The sequence below is a fragment of the Coenobita brevimanus genome, chromosome 100 (assembly GCF_032717465.1).
Source record: "Coenobita brevimanus isolate Jiangsu-jjx chromosome 100, ASM3271746v2, whole genome shotgun sequence".
Classification (NCBI taxonomy): Eukaryota; Metazoa; Arthropoda; class Malacostraca; order Decapoda; family Coenobitidae; genus Coenobita; species Coenobita brevimanus.
The window spans coordinates 30169336-30195732 of record NC_137053.1 but is presented as its reverse complement, the minus strand read 5'-3'; the positions used below and the strand labels follow the sequence as shown (position 1 = coordinate 30195732).

Below are 26397 nucleotides of genomic sequence, written 5' to 3'. Positions count from 1 at the left end.
GCCTGGGAAAGCAACACAGAGGCCGGATTGTCCCTTGGTGAGAAGGTTTCGCATCTGCCAGAAGATCAGCCTCAACAACTTTTAACATTTCTCTCTGCATTTAAGATGTCAATGGCTGCTCCTCTGGGCAAACGACCTGGATCGAGCATGATGTCGACATGGATGACGAGCTCCCTGTTAAGTTGCTGTCTTATCACGTCTGCCCAGTGCCTAGGAGTCCTCCGCCGGAAGCTGAAGTACATGCTGGACAACGATCTTATCTCCCCATGTGTGAGCCCATGGAGCTTCCCTGTGACCTTGCAGCCCGAGCCTGACGGGACAGCGAGATTCTGCATCAACAACTGCAGAGTCAATGCTCCGACTAGGACCGACACATATCCCCTGCCTTAATTAGGCTACTGTGTTGACTGCATTTGTTCATCCTGCGACATTACTAAGCTTGACCTTAAGAGGGGTTTCTGGCAGGTGCCCTTGACAAAGCAGGCAAAGGAAGTCTCATGTTTTGTGGCAGATGGTCAAATTTATCTTTGTAATGTGATGCCATACAGGATGAAAAATGCCCCAGCTACCTTTCAGAGACTTAAGAACTGAGTTGTCAGGGGGCTCCCAATTTGTGTGGTGTACTTGGATGATGCAGTGGTGTCCAGTGATATTTGGAAAGACTGCCTAGAACAATTAAATATGTTGCTTTAAAGGCTCTTGAAAGCTCACCTTATTGCTAACTTAAAGAAATGTGCATTTGTTCAGGCTCAAGTTCGAAACCTTGGCTACGTAGCTGGTCACGATCATGTCTGCCCCCCTTCTTCAAAGGTGGAGACAATTAAGATCTTTGCCGCATCTAAAACCAGACGTGAGCTTCGGAGGTGCTTGGGCACTGTTAGTTATTACAGAAAGTTTATTGAGAACTTTTCAAGTGTTGTGGAAACACTGACAGAATTATTAAAAAAAAAAAAAAAAAAAAAATTCAAGCTTGTAAAGGGAATTATGTGCTGTTACCCTGTAATGTTTGTTACTAAGTTTTCAATGCCTTTCAAACTGGCCGTAGATGCCAGCAATGTAGGAGCAGAAGCTGTACTCCTGCAAGATGATGATCTGGGCCAGGGCATCCTGTTCGCGATGTCAGTAAAAAGTTTTCTATGGCTCAATGTACTTATTCTGTTGTTGAAAGGAACTGCTTTCCCTGATCCTCGCCCTGCAGAAGTTTTCTGTATATATACAGTAGAATTTTTCCGTATATATGCAGTAGATGCTTGATTTAACTAAGTCAGCCAATCCCCAAATCGTCATCTTGAATTTTTCGCTAAATCGAGTTCTATAACCATGGCTTAATATAAGGGAAAATTTTCAAGTACTCTGAGGTACTTTCTGCTTAATTCTTGAAGGCAACCCAAACCTAGCAAACTATGCTAACTCTTAATGCTACACACAACAGTCTGAACCCATAATTAATACCCCACAAATACGTTATTGCGAACAGAATTTCCTTGATGGAATTATACTCATTTGAAGGGAAATTTTCCCTTAGAGAGGGCAAAAAATACCGGAAAAAAATTATTCCATAATCTGGGCTGCCACTAAATCGGTGTTCGTTAAATCGAGCTTCTACTGCACTTGCTATTGGGCCGACAGTTGCAGTTTACACCGATCATCACCCCTTGAAGTTTCTAAAATAGATAAAGAGTAAGAATAAAAGGCTGACTCACTGGAGCCTCTTTTTGCAAAGGTATAACTTGAACACAGAGCATATCTAGCGGGTTGATAACGTGACTCCCAACTGCCTGTCGAATTCTCAAGAACGAATTTTCATCCACCCATCCATCATCCAATTCTACGTTGCCCGATGAGGAGCGCAGGAGCCCGGGGCTAGGCAAGTTGGTCCTGACATTTCAGATGAGAATGACCAGCCTCACTCATCCCTGAGGGGCATTACGTGAGCAATAAACCCCAATCACCCATTGAATATAAACCTTCCCGGGCTCAATCCGATTGGAGCTCCGAAATTACCCACTAAACCACCAGGCGCCAAAATTTGGTCATATGGTTACCACCCAGCGTAGTAAATGGTTTCCTGGTGTACAGGAAACCATTTGGCTTGTCACTCAGTGTAGAGTCACCCACAGGGAGAAGGAAGAAGAAAAAATGAAGGAAAGAAAGACAGAAGAGGGAGTGTAAAGTCATATGTAGGCAGAAGGATGAGGAAAGAATAAAGGAAGAAAGACAATAGAGGATGAAAGGTGAGAAGGATGAAGGAGAGGAAAGGGCAGACACCCGACAGAAGCACTACACCAAGTGAGTGGATGGTGAGCGCCCCCATCTACCACAAAAGAACGAATTTTCTTCTGGAAAGTTCTTGCTTAGGTGCTTGTGTGTTATGTTTGCCCAATCTAATTGCCAATATTCTCATGTATTATACAGAGCATTTACCATCTGCTTATGCTGTTAATGTGACTATAAGTGGCTGGGGAATGGCTGGGAGAAGGAGGGAGGTGAGAAGACAGGAAGAAATCAGTAGGTTGGAAGTTGTGGAAGCAATGAAGAAAGTCAAATTGGGGAAAGCCCCAGGAATTGATGGAGTGTGTGATGAAATGCTGAAACATGGGGGAGAGATAGTAGTAGAATGGATGTGGAAGATGTGCAGATTGGCCTCGAAGGAAGGTAGGGTCCCAGAGGATTAGAAGTCAGGTATAATTATTCCCTTGTATAAAGGAGAAGGGGAAAAAGAAGTGTGTGGTAATCACAGGGGCATTTGTCTTCTTAGTGTAATAAGAAAAGTTTATGGTAGGATACATATTGACAGAGTTAAGGAAATAACAGAGGAATTAGTTGGAGAAGAACAGGGAGGTTTTAGGAAGGGAAGAGGTTGTGTAGATCAGATATTCATTCTTAGATCTTTAGTGAAAAAATTTCTAGAGAAGGGAAAGAAGTTGTATGTGGCCTTCATGGATTTGGAAAAAGCATATGAGAGGGTGGATAGACAAGGATTGTGGAAAGTATTAAGATTATATGGAGTAGATGGGAAGTTGTTGAATGCTGTGAAGAGTATATATGAGGGTGCTAAGGCTGCAGTGCGTGTGGATAGTGAACTGAGTAAAGTTTTCTACTTGAAGGTTGGATTGAAACAGGGATGTGTCATGTCTCCATGGTTGTTCAATCTGTATATGGATGGGGTTATAAAAGAGATACAAGGTAGGGCAGTGGATGCTACAGCGGCCCTAATGGGAGAGGGCAGTGTTTGGAATCTCCCTGTACTGTTGTTTGCAGAAGATATTGTGTTCTTAAGTGAAGACAAAAGGGAGCTACAAGGCTTGGTGGATGATTTTGGGAGAGTGTGTAAGAAACGGAATCTAAAGGTGAATGTAGGGAAGAGTAAAGTTATGGTCTTCGAGAGAACTGAAGTCAGTGAATGCACGGTGAGGTTGGATGGTGAGGAAATGGAAAATGTGAGTACGTTTAAGTACATGGGTAGTGTGATGAATAACAATGGAAGTTTGGAGGGTGAAGTGCTTGAAAGGGTACAGCAAGGAAAATAGGTTGCTGGTTCTTTGAATGCAGTGACAAGAAACAGTGAAGTGAGCATGGAAGTGAAAAAGTTACATGACAGTATTTTGATACCAACTCTAACGTATGGAAGTGAAGCTTGGACTCTGCTGGAGGGACATAAGTCAGCAGTGAGAGCAGTGGAAATGAGTTATTTGAAAGGAGCATGTGGAGTCACATGGAGAGACAGACTGACAAATGAGGATGTGAAGGAGCATTGTGGTGCAAATGTGGATGCGACAGAGAATTAGGAAAATACACTGAGGTGATTTGGCCATGTGGAGCAGATGGAGAGCGAGAGACTGACGAGGAGAGTGTATGTGAGTGAGGTGGGGGAGGAGAGAGGGAGGAGGAGGCCAAGGATGAGATGGAGGGATGGAGTGGAGAGGTATATGAGAGAGGTGGGTGTGAGCTGGGAGCAGGGCAGTGAAATGGCGGGGGACAGGGCGACATGGAGGTGATTTGTTCGTAGCCACCCTGTATGGGATTGAGGCATCTGGCAATGGATAGATGGATTGTGCTGTTAACCATGGTTAGCATTTGTGTGAATAGAGAAAAATTTTATAAATATCCAAACCGTGGGAGAGAGCAGCTGCCCTGCTGTGTGTTGTCACTTGTCAAAGTGTTACCGTATATCATGAAGTGAAAATTACCAACAGGAGTTTCTATCACTGTCAGGAGATGTAACTTTGAAGCTTTCCAATGTGTAAGTTAATGCACACATCTGATTCTAGAGCTTTCCATAGATTCATTGTTAACATTTGAGCTACCTTCTTATGTCTAACCACAACAGTTTCGACCTTGTCAATGAGATTCTGTTATGTCTTTCGTGCTTCTGCCTTGTATATAAAGGCCAGGCTGTCTGTTAGCACACTGAATTAGTGACTGATGTTTAAACTGAGGGGTTGTGTGCTCTACTTTGGGACTTTATATACATGATTCTGTTGTGAATATCTGCCACTTGGGGATTAATGTTTAGTAATTAGGAGTGTCATCACATGATCTCATTGTACTTAGCGATACTGTATCACAATTGCTGTTTACGACTTTTTTTCTTGTTTATGTGATTACTAGCTAGCTAGCTATAGAAAGCCGCCACAGTTCCGTAAGCAGTAGCCGTTTAATTTGGAGTTGGTTGTTTTATAGGAAGGAGACTAACTCTCTGCCAACCCGCTTGCTGAGACACAGGGAACACATGTGGGTTGGCTATATTGTTACCATCCAGCGTTGTAAATGGTTTCCTGGCTTACAGGAAACCATTAGGCTTGTCACTCAACGTACAGCCACATGAGAAGGAAAGACTATCTAACTATCTATTGCCAGATGCCTTAATCCCATAAGGGGTGGCCACAAACAAATCACCTCCACATCGCCCTGTTCCCTGCCATTTCAATGCCCTACTCCCAGCTAACATCCCTCAATCTCATATACCTGTCCACTCCTTCCCTCCATCTCATCCTCGGCCTCCCCCACCCTCTTCCCCCCTCCATCTCATCCTTGGCCTCCCCCTCCCTCTTCCCCCCTCCATATCATCTTTGGCCACCCCCTCCCTCTTCCCCCACCCATCTCATCCTTGGCCTCCTCCTCCCTCTTCTCCTCTCCACCTCACTCACATACACTCTCCTCATCAGTCTCTCACTCTCCACATGGCCAAACCACCTTAATGTGTTACTTCTAAAGCTTCCTATCCACATCCAAGCAAACAATGTGCTGAAGCTGTGAAAAAAGCCAACAAATTGATTGGGTTAATAGGCAGAGCATCCGAATACAAATCTGATAATATCGTCCTCACTTTGTATAATTCCTTAGTACGCCGGCACTTGGAGTATTGCGTTCAGTTTTGGTCACCGTATTATAAAAACGATGTGGAAAAGCTTGAAAGAGTGCAGCGAAGGATGACAAAGATGATACCTAGATTGAGAAATAAGCCGTACGAGGAACGTTTAGAAGCCCTGAATCTCTTTACCCTAACAAAACGGATGATACGAGGAGATTTAATTCAAGTATTCAAGATATTCAAAGGACATGATAACATGGCTGTTGATAAATACATCACAGTTGATCACTCGAACTACACTAGAGGCATTGGGCATAAAATAATTGACTAACAATTCCAGTTGCATGAAGCTAAGCATTTCTTCTTCAACAGAGTTGTAAATATATGGAATAAATTGCTCTCCAACGTAACAGACTGTAATACAGTACAAACCTTTAAAGGTCGCCTGGATAAGTATTTGGTATCCAACCCCGAGCTTAATATGTTTACTCCTGAATAAAACACTTGTGTATGTATAATTATCTGTTTTATATTATTTTAGTTTTTTAGACCCTGGATCAATTTATTAAATGCAAATATAGTATATGCACAGACTAGGATATGCACAGATAGCCCTGAGTTAACGGTCACTACTCATACTTTCGACCTGTGATGGGCTATGGATCACTGAGGGTCCCTGTTAGTTATGTGGCCACCATCGGGATTTTTTTTATGTACCAGGGGTCACTGCTTCAGGAGGTGACTTGTTTGCTTGTCCTGCATGGGAAAGTTCCTAGTCTCAGTGGAATGAATGGAGCTGGTGCCTGATTGACTGCTGCCTACCTTAATAGCACCAGGCAAGGCTGCCACACCACCCCTGAATATCCTCACTGTGCTCTGTGCAATTTCCACACTGTGTCCGCAGACGCCTCGTAAACTTAACGTACCCATACACAGCAACATGCATTAGTAATTTATTTATTCGATTATTCATTGTACTTTACTACTTTCTCTTTCAGGTTATTCATACTGGTAGCTTATAGATAATGTATTATAGAATGTAGCTTTTCCTTTTCAGTCTTTCCTATGAAATTTCCATGTCAGTTTATCCATGCAGCATGGTGGTTTTTCTCACTTTTTCTTGCCAGTTTTGGCTGGAGGGTTCGGAGGTGGGGGGAGCCTTCTTGCTTTACTATCCTTATTCTTCAGCATGTAGAGTTAGATCTTGTAGTCATAGTCTACTCTGTACCAAACAGCCTCGAAAGGACCATAAGGTCTGTTGCTGTTTGCTTTCCTTTGTACTCCTTTGTACTTTGTACACCACAATGATCCATGTCATTCTGTCCCTCCATGTGACTCCACATGCTCCTCTCAAGTAACTCATTTACATTGCGCTCAGTCTTGACTTGGGTCCTTCCAACAAGGTCCAAGCCTCACTTCCATACATTAGAGTTGGTATCACTATACCTTTATGTGGTAACTTATTCACTTCCATGCTCGCTTCCAGGTTTCCTATCACTACTTTCAAAGGAGCAGCAACCTTTCTTCATTGTTGTACCTTTTCAAGCACTTCGCCCTCCAAACATCCATCCTCATTCATCATACTACCCAAACACCTAAATGCACTCACATTTTCCATTTTCTCATCATCCAATCTCACTGAACATCCAGTGACTTCATTTCTCTCAAACACTATAATTTTACTCTTCCCTACATTCACCTAAGACTGCATTTCTTAAACACTCTTCCAAACTCATTCACGAAGCCATGCAGTTCCTCTTCATTTTCACTTAACAATACAGTATCATCTGCAAACAACAGTACAGGGACCTTCCAAATCTTACCCTCTATCATTAAAGCCACTCCAGCATCCACTGTCCTACCATGTACCTCTTTTATAACCCTATCCACATACAGATTGAACAACCATGGAAATATGAAACATTCCTGTTTCAATCTAACATTCAAATAGAAAAATTCACTCAATTCATTATCCACATGCACTACAGAATTTGCCCCCTCACTTATACTCTTCACAGCATTCAACAACTTCCCATTTACTCCATATTCATCTGTGCGGTTGGTGGGGTTGCACACCATCCACTCACTCAATGTAGGACTGCTCTTGGGTGCCTGTCTTTGCCTCTCTTCCTTCCTTCTCTCCATCCTTCCTCTTCTGTCTTTCTTTCCTTCATTCTATCCTCTTCCATCTGTCTATGGGTGACTCTACACTGGGTGACATGCCAAATGGTGTCCTGTACACCAGGAAACCATTTACAACATTGGGTGGTAACCATATAACCAAATTATGGCGCCTGTGGTTTAGTGGGCAATTAAGGTGCCACAATCAGATTGCGCCTTGCAGGTTTATATCCAAGGGATGGTTGGGGTTTACTGCTCATATAATGCCACTCTGGGACGAGTGAGGCTGGTCACTCTCATCTTAACCTGCCGCGTCCTGGCAGATTTTTCACCAATGATCCCCCAATCCCGGCAGATTCTCGATTCCCCCCCCCCTAAAATCTCCGCTTTCTATAAGAAACATCGAAAATTAAGAGAGAAAGTGCTCACCTGAGCTTAGAAGTGCCCTGTACAGGTGACCTTCCCCTCACTTGGTATCGTCTTCCATCGAGCTACGCTCCAGAGAAGACGTTTTCTTTGGGAGGGGTAATTATTCCAAACCACTCATAACAGGTAGATATTTATTTATTTGGTACAAATTTATATGTAGTGCAAGAGTATATTGGTTTTCACACAATAATATAGATGACATAAGCGCTGTTTCACTAACCAAACACATCAACATACTGCACCTTCCTTGGCGACGTAACCCCCTCATCACTTCTGCTCGTTCCTTCCTCTGGTGCCATGTAATCTTTGTCCTCCATATCGGGAATCACTTTCGCCTTGAATTTCGTCGGAGGAGGAACCTTGGCCCAACATGTCTTACCAGCCACGTCACTGCTAACAGGTGAGTTTCCGAGAAAATGGAGTGCAGGTGTGGGGGGGTGGGGGGTGTCACACGGGGTTAGGCAGTGTCACTGCTTGGCAGCGTGTTGAGGAAGGTCTCCCACATATGCCTACCAAATATCACACGTGAAACTTGAAAAATGTGCAAATGACGGACCTTGCAATTGCAAGACATTTATAAACATCAACGGGACTGAGCATGACAAAACGTTTGGACACGTCTATACATCGACGGGACACAGTGGGTTAAATGCTATGACCAACTTACCTAGCCCCAGGCTCCTACGCTCCTCATGGCAGAACACTGGAGTAGATGATGGTTGGATGGATGGATTCTTAATATTTTCCACATTCCTTGCCAATTCACCCTGTCATATGCTTTCTTCAAATCCATGAAGGCTGTATACAACTTCTTTCCCTTTTCTTGAAACTTATTCACTAGACCTACAAATGAATATCTGATCTATACAACTTCTTCCCTTCCTAAAACTTCCACGTTCTTCTTCAACTAATTCCTCCGTTATTTCCCTAACTCTGTCCATAAGTAACCTACCATACACTTTGCCTATTACACTAAGAAGACAAATGCCCCTACGATTACCACAAACTTCTTTTTTCTCCTTTTCCTTTGTACAGGGGAGTAATTATACCTGACTGTCATGAATCAAATTCGCGACATTTCCCTTTTGTGAGAAGCCACGAACTATTAGTGGAAAACTCACTGTGTATCGTTTAGTTAACCGCTCATTCGGACGGAAGCTTTGTCAAATCAATTTTTCATTGTCATACATGATCGTCTTTGTGTGAGACATTAGCGCTTCCGCTGAGCGATTTGTTTTGGGCGCATTTCGCTCACTCGACCGTTAGAAAAATGCGGCCTAGTGCTCCGCTTCTGTTTCCCACGACTTATTCAGTCGAGTGTTTGCTCCGACGGAGAGAGGTCCTGTGCTCCAGAAGTGTGAGAGGAGAGGTCAGCTAGCACCCAAGCTCCACTAGTACAGTTCCCCAGAGCTCCCACCTTTGAATTGGGTGATACACAGCATTCATCGTCCAGTATTTCTTTTCGTTTTCCTAGTCTTAAGAGTTTAATTAAGGTGTTTTTCCTAGGCTTAAGAATTTAGCTCGTGTGTGAGTGAGTGAGTGCGATCTCATTAATTTGATTTGAAATGTAACGTTAAATTTATTTTTATAATCAATAAATTTAACAGTTCTTTTTCTTGAGCTTAATGTAATGTAAACTCTTGTTTCATTTCTCCACAATTAAGCTTATTTTCCATATAGCTCCTAGCTTGCATAAACGTTTTGCTATTCATAACTGGTACTTAGAACAGTCTTGTATTAAACTTAAAATCCGTTGTGCCTCCTAGGAGTTAAGCACCAGCAAGAGCCTGATATTATTATTAGTATTAGTTATTTATTGTCAGGGGTGAAGTAACTTTCTCCAGAGGCTAACAGTACTAAGAAACAGCAATTGAGTAATTAGTCTCTGCTGTGTACTGTTGAGGAAGTTTATAAATTCTCGTTCTTAGAGAATTGTGCGAAAAAGTCTCCGTAAAGTAATCGTTGCTTGATTTAGTAAGACAATCATTGTCTCTGCTCTTCAATATTAGTGAATATTATTATCAATTAAATTATATTATTAGCATCTATTTGAAACCCCCCGTGATATTTTAAAAACCCCGTGATAATTTTTAAAAACCCCGTGACAATTGGCGACCTCGCCAGGATATTAACGCCTAGCTCTAAAGCTATTCACGAGATAGTGCTCACTCGTTCATATTTAGGTATTTATAATTAAAGTTTATAGACACAAGTTTACTGGTGTTTACCGTTAATTTAGCAAGTGAATTTTTGCTTTCTTAATCCACAGAGTACTTAACTCTATTTAGTACTTTATTTTTTGTAATGCCAGACGATTTTATTCGCTCCTGGGTAGCCGCCGTACCCATTGTGTTAATTATTGAGTCTTCCCAGTCATTTACATTTTTTATTTATTCTTTGCCAGTTAACTGGATAAGACTGGTCACCACTAGCTTGTGTCTGTATTCTTTACTTGTGTTATTAGCATTCGTTTGCGAAGCAGTCAGTACTCAGTTTCGTTTGCTTAAATTGAGCTAGCATCATGGCAGCCAGTGCTTATGTACAGGAAGCCAAAGATATGGGTCTCACAGACCCAGAGAAAATACAGAGTTACGTTCTCTCACGGTTTAATTACGAGCAAGAACGTGAGAAAGATGCTCGTGAAGAGCGTAGAATCCAACGCGAATACCAGCGTGAACAACATGAACGTGAGCGAGAACAGCGCGAATACGAGCGAGAACAGCGCGAATACGAGTGAGAACAGCGCGAACACGAGCTAGTGCAAGAGCGAGAACAGCGTGAATACGAGCGTGAACAACGAGACAGAGAATGAGAACACGAACGTGCTGAGCGAGAAGCACGTGAAAAACATGAACTTGAAGTGCTGAAGCTCAAGCGAGATTCATTGGCTTCAGACACATCTGGTGCAGTTAATCCAAGCTCCACTAGCGCTCTTCCTACACATGTCCTGGCGACACCACGCATCAAGCTTCCTTCATACATGGAAAGCGAGTGAATCGAGCCGTACATAGCTCGTTTTGAGGACATGGCAGACATGTATCAACTGGATGAGGCAGCTAAGCAGATCCAATTTCTTAGTTTATTTGAGGGCCCTGCCCTCGATATTCTCCACAGAATTCGTGGAGACAATCTCATGTATGAGATGATGAAAGCTGCACTCATTAAGGCGTAGGGTCTCACAGTAGACGACGCCAAAGTTCAGTTCATGCGAGCTCGTCTCCAAGACAAGGAGACAGCTGTCCAGTTCCTTGATCGTCTCACTGCTTACTTAAATGAGTGGATGGAGAAAGATGAAACTCCTTCCACGGGTGAGGGGATAAATGACCTTATGCTGCGTACACAGCTAGAGAGGTCGTGGCCTGCTGAGCTCATAGCACAGCTTCAGATCTGCCAGGTGAAAGATACCAGCCAAATGGCAGAAAAGGCTGACGCATTCTTTACTGCATACGGGTATCAAACTCGTAAGCAAAACACCTAGAATAGAAAACCTGATAAATCTGGGAAATCGTCTCAGACTGAACCCCAGCAACAAGGCCATTCTCAGAATAATGGCCAAGGTCCAAAACCGCAGTGGAAGGACCAGGGGCAAAACACTCAGAAACCTGAGTGGAAGAGGTACAACAAGTACCCTAACCAGCAGCAGTATCAGCCACGCAACCGACCGTTGGGACAAACTTTTTCACCACCAGCTCAAAAGAGGCAGGAAGCGAACGCAGCCTTCATTCCTCAGCAGCAGCACGGTGGTCACGTCCCTACCAGTATGGGTACTTCCCCAAAGTTCACTAGTCCCACAGTGACAGTGAACCCCCCTCCACAGATGGCCAATGTTCCATCTTCCCAATATAATTCTCAAGGCACAATGTTTGCCGCACCAATTCAGCAGCCTCATGAGTGGCTAGCTGCTTCCTCCACAGGCCCTCCCACAGGTGACAGTACCTTCCTTGTTCAGCCAGGGTTTGTGGGAGACATTCCTGTGAAGGTCCTGAGAGATAATGGTTCCTCAGGTTGCTCTGTCAAGCAGAGTCTAGTTCGGCCTGAGCAGTATACAGGTCGACAGATCCATGCAAACCTTATTGATGGATCAGTGAGATTGTTCCCTGAGGCATGTATCCAGGTGGCATCTCCATTTTATACTGGTACGACACTTGCAGTTGTCATGCCAGAACTTTTATTTGACCTAATTCTAGGCAACATTCACGGAGTCAAGGATAGTTGCTCCGATGATGACGCTACTCAGACTTCGGCTGCTGCGGTAACACGAGCCATGGCTGAGGCTCCAGACTGTGTCACCCCAGTGATCACTGAATCGCCGCAAGATCTGATGTGTAGTCAACTTGTTGTACAAGAACAAGATTCTGACCCGACACTTGCTGCCGTGCGGAACAAACAAAAAGGTCGAGTGATTAAGTATTCACGGGGAGGTCGAGCCAAGTTCCTTTGCAAACAAGGATGGCTCTACCGTGAGTCACGAACACCCGAGGGCGAGGTTCGACTGCAGTTTGTCGTCCCCGCCAAGTACCGCCAAGCAGTGTTAGAATGGGGTCATTGTTCAGCCTCAGGAGGTCACATGGGCAAAAGGAAGACCCAGGGCCGTATCCGAGCTGACTTTTTCTGGCCAGGGATGGGACGGGACATAGATAGTTTTGTCCGTTCCTGCAGTGTGTGTCAAAGTAACACCACTAATCAGGGATATGTCCTTCCTGTGCCGTTCGTAACCACACCTGTAATCTCTGAGTCAGTTGAGAGACAGGGGAGTGGTGAAGTGGGTGCGACCTGACGTCTCGCCCATTGGCCCCACAGGACACAGTATGTCCAGGGCCTGTACATACATATTATGTACCGTAGGTTAAGGGGGAAGTTCGAGAGAGAACTCCGCAGAGGCGACGCGAGGCTATGGAAGACCCGAGTTTGCACAAGGATTCTCAGCTCCCCGATACTAATATAAGTACTGTAGGTTAAGGGGGAAGTTAAAGAGAGAACTCCGCAGAGGCGACTCGAGGCTATGGAAGACCCGAGTTTGCACAAGGATTCTCAGCTCCCCGATACTAATATAAGTGCTGTAGGTTAAGGGGGAAGTTCGAGAGAGAACTCTGCAGAGGCGACTCGAGGCTATGGAAGACCCGAGTTTGCACAAGGATTCTCAGCTCCCCGATATTAATATAAGTACTGTAGGTAAAGGGGGAAGTGAGAACTCCGCAGAGGCGACTCGAGGCTATGGAAGACCAGAGTTTGCACAAGGATTCTCAGCTCCCTGATATTAATATAAGTACTGTAGGTTAAGGCACAGGTTGAGGACCCGCGTGCAGTTCGAGGCTATGGAAGACCCGAGTTTGCACAGGGATTCTCAACTTGCTGACAGTAATCGTGTGCTATAATTAATGGCGACCTCGAATGTACTGATTGCTAGGCAGAGAGAGTAATTGTACGTAATAAGAATTTTGTCTCATTGACACTTTTGATGCTCCACCTTAATTGGTACAGGTACAGCAATGGGTGTAGCAGTTTTGCTGTGCGGGCCAGCTGATCGTCTGCCGCACGCTGCCGCCTCTTCTCCTCTGCCTTCGTTGCCGCCATATTATTGTATTATTTACTGTGTCATTTTACACATAGGTACAGTTACACTACAACTGTCACACCTACACCATGTATTACATACACCACACTACACAACAATTAGTTGTCAGTGTAAATGTAGCGAATTTTCGCTCAGTTTGACCTGAGTACAGGATTTTCACCGTCGTCACGGAGTTTTTCCCTCAAGCATGCTTCTATTAACGTAAATACGAGGTTTTTTCGCTCACTGGCGACTGTGACTTTCTCCTGTAGCAGGATAGCACACACACCACAGTGTGAATCTTGTGTGACTGAGTTAGGATGTGTACATATATTTATATATCCACAAATTTTTTCCCATAAAGAAAAAATTTAATTTTGTAGGGGCGTAATGTCACGAATCAAATTCGCGACATTTCCCTTTTGTGAGAAGCCACGAACTATTAGTGGAAAACTCACTGTGTATCGTTCAGTTAACCGCTCATTCGGACGGAAGCTTTGTCAAATCAATTTTTCATTGTCATACGTGATCGTCTTTGTGTGAGACATTAGCGCTTCTGCTGAGCGATTTGTTTTGGGCGCATTTCGCTCACTCGACCGTTAGAAAAATGCGGCCTAGTGCTCCGCTTTTGTTTCCCACGACTTATTCAGTCGAGTGTTTGCTCCGACGGAGAGAGGTCCTGTGCTCCAGAAGTGTGAGAGGAGAGGTCAGCTAGCACCCAAGCTCCACTAGTACAGTTCCCCAGAGCTCCCACCTTTGAATTGGGTGATACACAGCATTCATCGTCCAGTATTTCTTTTCGTTTTCCTAGTCTTATAAGTTTAATTAAGGTGTTTTTACTAGGCGTAAGAATTTAGCTCGTGTGTGAGTCAGTGAGTGCGATCTCATTAATTTGATTTGAAATGTAACGTTAAATTTATTTTTGTAATCAATAAATTTAACAGTTCTTTTTCTTGAGCTTAATGTAATGTAAACTCTTGTTTTATTTCTCCACAATTAAGCTTATTATCCATATAGCTCCTAGCTTGCATAAACGTTTTGCTATTCATAACTGGTACTTAGGCCAGTCTTGTACAGTAATCACTCTAATATCCGGACGCCCAATAACCGAACATCCCCACTAACCGAACCTTATCGTCCTGGGATCAAACATTCCCAAAATGGTCCGAAAATCCAAAAAAATTGGGGAAAAAAAATCGATTTTTTGCCGTCCGTAATTTGAACTTGCCGCGTGCGCCGCGTGAGAGCATTGTTTTGGTTCGTCATTCCTCCGACGTCCGATAGAGCGCCGCTGCATCCTCCCCACTTCCTGCCTGTCTCTCACCGCGACAAGACCTACGCTCTTCGCCATGGCTGCCCACGTGCTCGCTTTTGTGGTGGTGCTGTTCTTGCTGCAAGGCCTCCTGCTGCTCTCTGCCCTACTCTTAGTGTGTGTGATGATGGCCCCGCCTCCTGAGAAAAGGAAGAGAGTGGTGTTGACTCTGGAGAAGAAACGGGAGATATTGGAGAAGGTTGATGCGGGTTGGTCTTCCTCTCGCATTCTCCGCGAGTTCAACCTGGCCCGGTCGACTTTGTTCGGTATCAAGCGTTCCCGAGACAAGCTCATGCAGTACACGGCTGACTTCTCGTCGAGAAGCAAACACAACGTGGAGAGGAAGGTTATGTTTACCCCCAAGTATGCAGAGATCGACCGCTCCACGTTGATTTGGTATCGACAGCAATGTGCAGCTGGTGTGATGGTACGTGGAACGGAGCTGAAGGCTGCTGCTGAGAAGTTTGCAAGGCTTCACGACGTCCTAGACTTCAAGGCATCCGAGGGTTGACTCTTCGCGTTCAAGTTGCGACATGGCCTTACTAACCGTAAAGCACATGGCGAAGCATTGGACGCTAACGAGGATGGAGTGGACGAGTTTCGGCACAAGGTGAAAGGCTTGATCGACAGGGAGGGCCTCACTCTCGGTCAAGTCTATAATGCTGACGAAACTGGCCTATTCTATCGCTCGGTGCCAACGAACACTCTCGCCGATGAGACGGAGAAGCGTGTACCTGGCCGCAAGCTTTCTAAGGAACGGATATCTGCTTTGTGTTGTGCCAATGCTAACGGCATGCACCAGCTTAAGCCCGTTATTGTTGGCCGTGCAATGCAGCCTCGGTGCCTTCGTGGGGTGATGGATGTCCTTCCTGTCGTATGGTAACATTCTTTGAAAGCATGGTTCACAGTTGTGATTTTCAAAGACTGGTTTCACCATCACTTCGTCAAGGAGGTCATACATTACCAGACGAAGACACTGGGAATTCCTCGCGACCAGGTAAAGGCTCTCCTTCTCCTCGACAATGCACCTGCCCACCCGTGCGACAAGGACTTGGTTGCTGAGAATGGCCGTATTAGGTGCATGTTTCTGCCACCTAATACAACTGCTCTCATTCAACCAATGGACCAAGGAGTGATCGTGGCAACAAAGCGCCTGTACCGTCGGAAGTTCCTGGACGAGGTGATGGTGGTTCTCGAGGACGAGGACGAGCGCAGGGAAGGACGTGACACTCGAGGCAAGCGGACTTTGGAAAACCTTCGCCGCTACAACATCAAGTCTGCGCTGTACAACTGGGCTAGTGCATGGAAGGAAGTCCCTGTGAAAACTCTTGAAAATGGTTGGTCTCGTCTGCTTCTCGGAACAGATGTGGGGTACGATTTCCTAGGGTTTGACGTGGATGACTTCCATGCACAGCTACGTACGCACGGCGACGATGTTGATGTGGACGATGTTCGTGAGTGGTTGGACGACGACGAGGGCGATCCTGGGTATCAGACGTTGTCTGATATCGAGATCGCGTCTTCGGTTGCTGGTGTCAGTCCCGAACTTGAAGATTCCGACGACGAAGGCGATGATGATGCAGACTCCGCCCAGCAGGACACTACTCCAGCCATCCCCAAGCTGAGCGCACTCCGGGAACATCTAGAGTTCGTCCTAGACTACCTGGAACACCCGGACTGCGACAGGGAGATGGGGCCCTTGGGACTCGTGGAGGAAGTGCGTGCTTTCCGGCAGCGCATCATCAATCGCCAGAATCGTCGGTCCTTGCGTCAGTCAACGATTGACAGTTTTTTCAGGCCCGTGACCCCCGCTGTGCCAAGCCCTGGTTCCACTCCGTTGCCTCCCCAAGACAGGCCCTCATGCTCCGAGCCACAGCCCAGCACATCAGCTACAGTGGAGTCACCGCTCGACGTGAGTTTGCGGCTGTCTTCAGAGTCTTCTGTAGTCGGTACGCCATCACCACTACCCACCGATGCACCCCTTGGGCGCCTGCCAGTGATACTCTCGGGCTCTGACAGTGAATAAACAGCAAGAACTTCTCCACTAGACCACACGGGAATTTTGAGTGTTGTGCAGTGAAAAACGGTGTGTTGTGTTAAGGTTTTCAAGTTGGGAGAAAAGACTAAGTAGAAAAGAAATTTAACGTAACTAACCTTCTTTGTTTTGGCTTTGGAAACTTAAAAAAACTTGGGAAAAGTTAATGTGCAACACTTAAATTTAATGGAACATTATTTGGACTAAAGTGAACACTGTGAAAAGAACGGACTTCTGTGTGTTATTGACTAAGTTCAGTGCAAGACTTCAGGAAGAGTGTAGTGCAAGTGCTTCAGGAAATCGTTCTTACTGTCAGAGTCCGAGAGGAGGCGGTTATTCATCGAGGTGGCCAGGGACTTGCTGTAAGTAGCCAAAATGTTTCATGTTGAACTATTTCCCATACTATATTTACCAGAATGTTTCATATTGTATTTTTTCCCATACTATACTTACCAGAAAGTGTCATACTGTACTTCTTTCCATACTAAACTTACCTCATGCATGTGCAGTAGGAATGTGTTTTTCAGAGTTCGGTTAGGTTCGGTTAGGTTAGGTTCGGTTAGAGTCCATAAGTACCATAATGTTTATTAATGTATGAACATACTTCTAAACCCACATTTTATGTTTCTATTGTATTTATTTCAGTCATTTATGTGCCTTATTGGTGTGATTTGGGTGTTAAATAGGTGCTATGCATGTCAGGAGGGAGTTGTATAGGTGTTTCTCTGTGTTAGGGTCCGTAAGTACAAGTCCATAAGCTGGGGCCCAATATCCGGACAAAACCAATATCCGAACCTACCGATGGCTCTATTGATCCGGATATTGGAGGGGTTACTGTATTAAACTTAAAATCCGTTGTGCCTCCTAGGAGTTAAGCACCAGCAAGAGCCTGATATTATTATTAGTAATAGTTATTTACTGTCAGGGGTGAAGTAACTTTCTCCAGAGGCTAACAGTACTAAGAAACAGCAATTGAGTAATTAGTCTCTGCTGTGTACTGTTGAGGAAGTTTATAAATTCTCGTTCTTAGAGAATCGAGTGAAGAAGACAGCGTAAAGTAATCGTTGCTTGATTTAGTAAGACAATCATTGTCCCTGCTCTTCAATATTATTGAATATTATTATCAATTAAATAATATTATTAGGATTTATTTTAAAAACCCCGTGATAATTTTTAAAAACCCCGTGACACTGACTTCCAATCCTCCGGGACTCTACCTTCCTCCCAAGCCAATCTGCACATCATCCATATCCATTCTACAACTATCTCTCCCCTATGCTTCAGCATTTCACGACACCCCATCAATTCCTGGGGCTTTCCCCATTTTGACGTTCTTCACTGCTTCCACTACTTCCATCCTACTGATTTCTTCCTCTCTTCTCACTCCCTTCTTCTCCCAGTCATTCCCCAGCCACTTATCCTCACATCACTTTCATTCTCTATGTTTAACAGGTCCTGCAAGTGTTCTCTCCAACTGCTCACTTTTCTCCCTTCATCACTATTGATCTACCATTTTTATCTTTCACTTCCCAGCTAACTTCTTTATCACCCTGTCTTACTCTCTTTACCTCTTTCCAAAACATTTTCTTACATTCCCTCCACTTTACACTCAAATTCTTTCCAAATTCCTCATCCACTCTATAATAATATGATAATAATTCTACCTAACATAAATAAAATGATAACAACAGAACATTTATGGGTCATATCAGCCTACAGGCAAAGCAAAATAAAGGGTGCATAAGAGTACAAGTTGTGTACTGAATATGCTAACAGGGACTGGTAATGAATGAGGCTGTTGTGTTAAGTATGATCTTAAAATAAGATAATATGTCCTGGCTATGAATGGTATAATTTTAAATGAGGCAGTTTATGGAGAGTACAGATGGTGAACTGAATATGTTAATAGGAATTATAATGAATGAAGCTGTTAGGTATGATCTTTTAATAAGATATCAATATGTCCTGGGTATTTTAGATATTATTCTAATCCACAAAATTTATGAAGGTTTCAGCAATATGTGATTTCCCTCATGTAACATACTGCACTGCATACCAGTCAATGCACTTTGAAAGCAGGTATCAACAATCAGTGTTTCTTATATGATGACATTTGGTGAATAAAGTCTAGGAGCCAATGATCATGTGCATGATGCATTTCAGTACTGCACTTTATATGTGATGGCCAAGACAAATATAGTCATCATGTGATATTACCTTCAGTGCTGCAGGGCATAACATCCCTTTCAATTTCCAAGGTTGTCTTCACAAAAATACCCACGCAACTAAAACTACCTAAGCAATAATGTTAGACATTCTATGGCATAAAATTCTGTAAAAACATACCTGTCTGGAGATGTTGAGAGAGTGGATGACAGATGCATTATCACCCATATCAAGGAGCATGAAGTCTCCAGAAATGAATGCCACAACCAGCATCCTTGTGTGTGCATGGAACTTTGCTGCTGTCACATTTGCCTTATTCCGTTTCAAAAGCTCATCCAAGAACACACGCTGAGTGCGTCTGTACCTTACTTTGTTGGTGTTATCTGTTGCTGTACAGGGAAGAAGTGGAAATTAAGTTAAACGAGATAACTGCAAATACACATGTGCACACACACACACACACACACACACACACACACACACACACACAATCATTTATAAAGGCTCAAACATGCTTCCATGTGTTGGTCTTGGTCACCTAATGGTGGCTCTCCATGCTCCTTGTTCTCTGACAGCCTCCCTATTCAGTCTCTTATCCTTGTGATAACACTTTATGACCTATTCCCAGGTCTTTTTCTGTCAGATTCTCACAACCCTACCCCCAACATTCACACTTCTCATTCTCTGCACCCAACTGTCATCCTCCATCCTCTCTAAACGTCCAAAACATCTCAATCTGCCCCTCCTTATCACACTGCCAATATATATATATATATATATATATACAGTAGGCTCGCACAGTGCGCGAGAGATTGGGCAGTCCAAGACCTCGCGTACTGGGAATACATAATCTTATGGGAATAATTACATATGGGCGGTACCCTCTCATACCTGGACATTTTTTGGCCCTTAGAGACATAAAAAAGGTCAAAATTTTCAGACATTGTACTACAGATATAGCTGCAATAACAAAAATATGGGTAGTCATCTTAACAACAGTAGACACCAGGCCTGAAGGACTTAAACAACAGTGGTTCTGAGGCGCGGCAACGCACTTACAGTGTCCCCGCCACCACCCCGGCCGCACCACGCTTGTTTAACGGTTGCCAATGTTGTATTATTCCAGGCTTTGACGAAGAAATTTACGGCCTGTTGAATATTACAATTCTTCCAAAATGCAGCAACAGTCATTATGGTGGGGGTTGCAGGTATGCCAGGTGAAGCAGGTGAGTCAGGTGGGGCTGTGAAGGTGGAGAGGGAGGTGGCTGGTGAGTCAGGTGGGGCAGTGGAGGACGGCGGTGGGCGAGTCAGGGGAGGTGGTGAGGGGAGGATCCTCCCTCTCCTCCTTGCTACTGCTCACATTTTCAGCAATTTCCTTCATCTCTTCTTGCTTGTTTGTTTCATTCCTCATCTTGTTACAGACGTATTGGCAGTATAACAACTTGGTATTCACGAAATAAACATCATTATTATAGAAACTGGGTATCCATTCTAACTTACTGTTATTGCCGAAAATGTTATTATTGAAGCTGTTATTGGCGATATCTTATTGTTGACTCCTCTTGAGCACCTTCCCCATGAGCCTCTAGGTCACTATTGGCGCGTTGTGTGGGGGGTGGGTCGCGTACTGATGGAAAATGGCGTTTCTAAGCCACTTCTTGCCTCTACCTCGTGCATTCGAGGTTTTTCGTTATGATTTTTGGTCACTCGCGCACAATGCGATTCGCGCACTGTGATGATGCGCACTGGGCGAGCCTACTGTATATATATATATACAGTACAATCCCAGCTATCCGGTATCCAGACAAACGGAATACTCAGAACAACGGGAAAATTCAAGGTCTGGTAAAAATGTCAGTAAGTTATAACTGTGCACCAAGTTGAATGGACCGCCAAACCGCTGTTTGATTGTGTCACACGAGGCTGGGGGAAGTCAGACAAAGCAAGGTGAAAGCATTTCCGGCTAATGTAAATCCCTAGCAAATCCTCTTAACCACCCCTCCTCTCCCCCTCTTTCCCCTACTTGAATTCAGTCATCCTCCACACCCTCCAAAAATCACCAGTCTGCGTTTTGCCACCAGACAGTAAACAAGCTCTCTTGCTATTGTGTTCCACTGATAGACGGTAATTTGTACACTCCAAAATGCCTAAAGTGCAAACTAAGCATAAGCGTATCGTGCTTACCTTGAAACAGAAGCTGGACATATGCAACAGACTTGAAAAAGGCGAACATTATAAAACACTAATGGCTGAATATAAATGTTAATAAGAATGAAAGTTTACTTTGTTGGAAGAAAAATAAATAAATAATATGCCTGCATTTCATACATACATCATTTATTTTACTTTCTGCAAAACAGCTGAGTTGTGGGTGAGGGGTGGAGTGATGGAGGTCACGTGGGGAAGAAGAAGAACAGTCGGAAACGTAAACAAACTCACGTGGGGGCACAGGTGTCGTGATAATTCTACAGTGCAGTCTTAACACATCATCAGTTCACTAATAAATGTTCAAGCTTTTATTTCTTTATTTTATTTTTCAATTTTTATGAGTACAGCACATATAATGAATACAGTAATTCGGTAAACAATGGACTGGTGCAATTTGCAGTACTGCAAATTGCTAGACATTGCACGCACGTCCGTTATGACCATGGTGTGTGTTTACAAGGCAGTTTTTCAGGTGGAATATCTTAGTGTAACCCCTAATGTGACTGGTGAGTACCTGAACTGTATTTACTGCTGTGACAGCCTTTGTATAGATTTGACTTGAAAATCAGAAATATGGGAAAAATCTGTAACCGGGAAGGTAAATTCCCCAAGCCACCCGGTTAACTGGGATTGTACTGTATATATATATATATGGAGCCTCTGTGGTACACTGGTAAAGTGTGCGTTTTCGTACACTGAAGAATGAGGGTTCGCGCCCTGCCGGGGTAATAAACTTTGGGAACGTTCTTCTGGCCATGTACTGCTTTGGGGGACACAGGGGGTGTTGTGGTTGAACCAGTGTCGCATACAATAAAGTTTGCTTGCACCCAGTTGGCTTGCGTGGGCCGATTACACTTGGTTCACAGACTACACACACATCCAAAGCCACTACAACACTACAATTACACTTACAAGCACTTCTCACCCTACATACAACCTCTACCAGACAGCCTAAGCCACTTGGTAGAGATACATTGGCTGTATCGTCCCCACTTCGGTTGGGATAGGCCGGTCCTGCAGTGGATACTCAAACGTCTGATGAGATAAGATGAGATGGTATATATATATATATATATATATATATATATATATATATATATATATATATATATATACATAAATATATATATATATATATATATATATAAATATATATATAATGTATATATATATACATAAATATATATATATATATATATATATATATATATGCAAACAGCACTGTATATATATATATATATATATGCAAACAAACCACAGGAGAAATGAAAGGAGCGACAGTGAGTACTTTCGTATATTACATCTTCAGACAGAGTGATGTCTGAAGATGTAATATACGAAAGTACTCACTGTCGCTCCTTTCATTTCTCCTGTGGTTTGTTTGCATACATATCTTCACGATGAAGTGAAGTCTCTGCATATACATATACTGTGTATATATATATATATATATATATATATATATATGTAAAATAAACTCTCAATTATCCACTGTAATAAGGCCGTGCCCTACACCAGTTAAAGCAAAATGCTGGATATTGCATATTACCCCCCCACTGGCTAGACATTCAGTGTTGAGTTGAGCACTGCTTTACTATCCTTCTCGACCCTTTATCCTAAAAACTTTCCTATAATATTACCCCTGGGTAAAAAATTAAAATCAAGCATAAAATACGACACAGTATTGAACAGTACACTCACGAGCACTAATATCCGCTCAGGTAAGAGGGGAGGGGAGTGGATGAAACAAGCTCCGCCCACCTCCAACCCAGCCCTCAACCCTCCCGCATACCCCTACCCTCCAACCTGTTATTCTTAATCCCTCGGTTGTGTATTGCATTCCGAAAATGCCGAAAGACAGAATGCATCGTACATTCCGGAAGATCCGCACAAAATATTGCGAAAATTTTTGGTCATTATTTGCACCTACTGCATGCTTATGCTTGATGAGTGGGTCACAACTCATCAGTGTGGAGCATAATCATTGCCTGACTTAATTTTAAAACTCTTGGTCACACTACTATTAGACAAACATAAAACACTAGGGGATGTAAAAATATACAACTATCAACATGCTGCAGCAAGAAATAACAGTAATGCATTATATCGTTGAGACCAAAACAATGTCATAAACAATGGCCACCCCAGGCCTCATGCATCTGTCTGCTGTTTATCTTGTTCACACACACACACACACACACACACACACACACACACACACACATACACAGGGAAGAACCCTTGAATTATAGCCAGTGTCTCTAACCAGTATGGTCACAAAATTGTGTGAGAGAATCCTGAAAGACAGATGGATAAAATATCTGGAGGAGATGAATATTTTGGCTGAGTGTCAGTTTGGATTTAGAAGTGGAAGGTCATGTGTTTCCAACTTACTGAGCTTTTACTCAAGAGCAATTGATGTGGTACAGGAAAGAAAAGGTTGGGTGGATTGTGTGTACTTAGACTTAGAGAAGGCCTTCGACAAGGTACCTCATAAGAGACTAATGTGGAAACTAGAGTATATAGGAGGACTGAAGGGGAAACTATTGGAATGGATGAGAGACTTTTTGAGAGACAGACAAATGAGGACAGTAATAAAGGATAGGATGTCTAGACAGAGGAAAGTAACAAGTGGAGTCCCTCAAGGCTCGGTGTTGGTGCCAGTAATGTTCCTGATTTACGTAAATGATATGGTACATGGAGTGAACAGTTATGCAAGCCTGTTTGCTGATGATGTAAAGATTTTGAGAAAGGCAGAGGTTGAGGAAGATTGTAAAATACTGCAGGAGGATCTGGATAGGATATATGATTGGAGCCGGATGTGGGAAATGAAACTGAATGTAAAGAAATGTAAAATATTGGAAATGGGTAAAAGTACCAGAACGCCATCACTGAATTATTTGTTGGGTAATGAATTAATTACAAAAATAGAGGAGAGAAAGATTTGGGAGTGCTGGTCCAAGATAGTTTGTCACCTGAAAAACACATTAACAAGATAGTAATAGAGACGTATAAACTCGTGACTAACGTAAGAGTAGCATTTCATTATATGGATGAGGAGATGATGAAAAAATTGATAGTGGCCATGATCCACACCAGGTTAGAATATGCAGCGGTAGTGTGGTCCCCACACAAAAAGAAAGATATTAACAAGATTGAGAGAATACAAAGAACAGCAACCAAGATGGTCCCCAGTCTGGCAGATCTGTCATACGGAGAGAGGCTGGAAAAGCTGGATTTGCCTTCCTTAGAGGAAAGGAGAAAGAGGGGAAACATGATTGCAGTGTTCAGGACCATGATAGAAGTAGATAAAATTGACCGATAAGACCTGTTTGTATGGGATAAGAGAGCAACAACAGGACACGGAATGAAAATGAAGAAGTCAAGCTGCTTGAAGGATATCAAGAAATACAGCTTTCCTTATAGAAGTATAGACTTATGGAATAGCCTGGACAAAGAGATTGTCGAGTCTAAAAAATTAAAAGAGTTTAAAGCTAAATTTGACTTACTGAGAAACAGCGGCGGAAACCCACGAGCATAACATATTTCGTGTATATCACAATTAGGTATATTAGGTACATACATAGATATTTGGAACGACTTAGACAAAGAGGTGGTGCAGGAGAAAAACATTCATGTGTGTAAAAGTAGACTAGATAAATGTGGATATGGAGACAGGACAACACGAGCATTGCTCAATTCCTGTATACTACAAATAGGTAAATACAAATAGGTAATTACACACACACACACACACACACACACACACACACACACACACACACACACACACACACACACACACACACATAAATAAATAAATTGACAAAGAAGATCTGTTTGTATGGGATAAGAGAGCATCAAGAGGACACGGAATGAAATTGAAAAAGTCAAGCTGCTTGAAGGATATCAAGAAATATAGCTTTCCTTACAGAAGTACAGACTTATGGAATAGCCTGGACAAAGAGATCGTCCAGTCTAAAAACTTAAACGAGTTCAAAGTCAAATTCGACTTATTGAGAAACAGCGACGGAAACCCACGAGCATAGTACATTCCGTGTATATCACAATTAGGTATATTCTTAAATATTTGGAATGACTTAGACAAAGAGGTGGTGCATGAGAAAAACATTCATGTGTGTAAAGGTAGACTTGATAAATCTGGACATGGAGACAGGACAATACGAGCATTGCTCAATTCCTGTATACTACAAATAGGTAAATACACGCACAGACACACACACACACACACACACACACACACACACACAAACTTCATGAATGGAGCAATAAATGGTAAACTGAATATAACGTGGACAAGTGTCATGCAATTAAGTTTGGTAAAAGTAAAAAGAGACTTGATTGGGATTACAAGTTAGGAAGTTCAACCCTATGCATATCAAAAAGGGAGAAGGACCTAGGAGTGATTATCAATAACAGACGATCTCTGCCTGACCTCATCAGTGAGAAGGTACACAACATGTAAACACTGCTTACTAGTATAAGAATAGCATTCACATATATAAATGAGGACATGCTGAGAAAGATAATAACATCATTCATCAGACCAACCCTGGAGTATGCATCAGTAGTCTGGAAACTTCATCTAAAAAAACACATAGATAAGTTTGAAAAGGTACAAAGGGCCACTACAAGATGGGTACCAAGCTTAAGGGGTCAAAACTACGTAGAAGGACTAGAAAAATTGAGTCTACCAACACTACAGGAAAGAAGGAAAAGAGGAGACATGATTATGCTATATAAATGCTTCTCAGGGAAAGACAAAATAGACATAAATGAATATATAACCAATAGGTAAGCATCAGCAAGACGACACTGCAAAAAACTACATAAAAAGATGTAAGGAAATTCTGTTTCCCAAATACGGCAACTGATCTGTGGAATCCACTACAGAATGAAATAGTGTGTGCCAAAAACTAATCATAAACTTAAGGATCTGAATGATAAAAATGGTTAAATATGCAGGACAGTACGAACTTGACTCATTAGGTAAGGTAAGAACAAACATAAACACATACACACACACACACAAATACATATACTGTACATATACACATGCACATGGATACACACACATTCACACACATGCATAAACATAAACACAGACACACACATACACACACACACACAAATGCAAACACATACAGTATACTCATAAATACAAACACACACACAAGCACACACACATGCTCTCTCTCTCTCTCTGCATATACACTTTTTTTTTTCTCTCTCTCTCT

General features: G+C 43.0%; 1 protein-coding gene across 1 annotated transcript in view; it reads right to left on the bottom strand.

Annotated features, from left to right (window-relative positions):
* The window catches only part of LOC145414694 (periodic tryptophan protein 2 homolog), a 632863-nt gene that overhangs the window by 422258 nt on the left and 184208 nt on the right, over window positions 1-26397 (bottom strand). The window contains exon 7 of the mRNA XM_080284215.1: window positions 19112-19320. Within this exon, the coding sequence (XP_080140341.1) occupies window positions 19112-19320 (209 nt within the window). The remainder of the gene's footprint in view (window positions 1-19111; window positions 19321-26397) is intronic.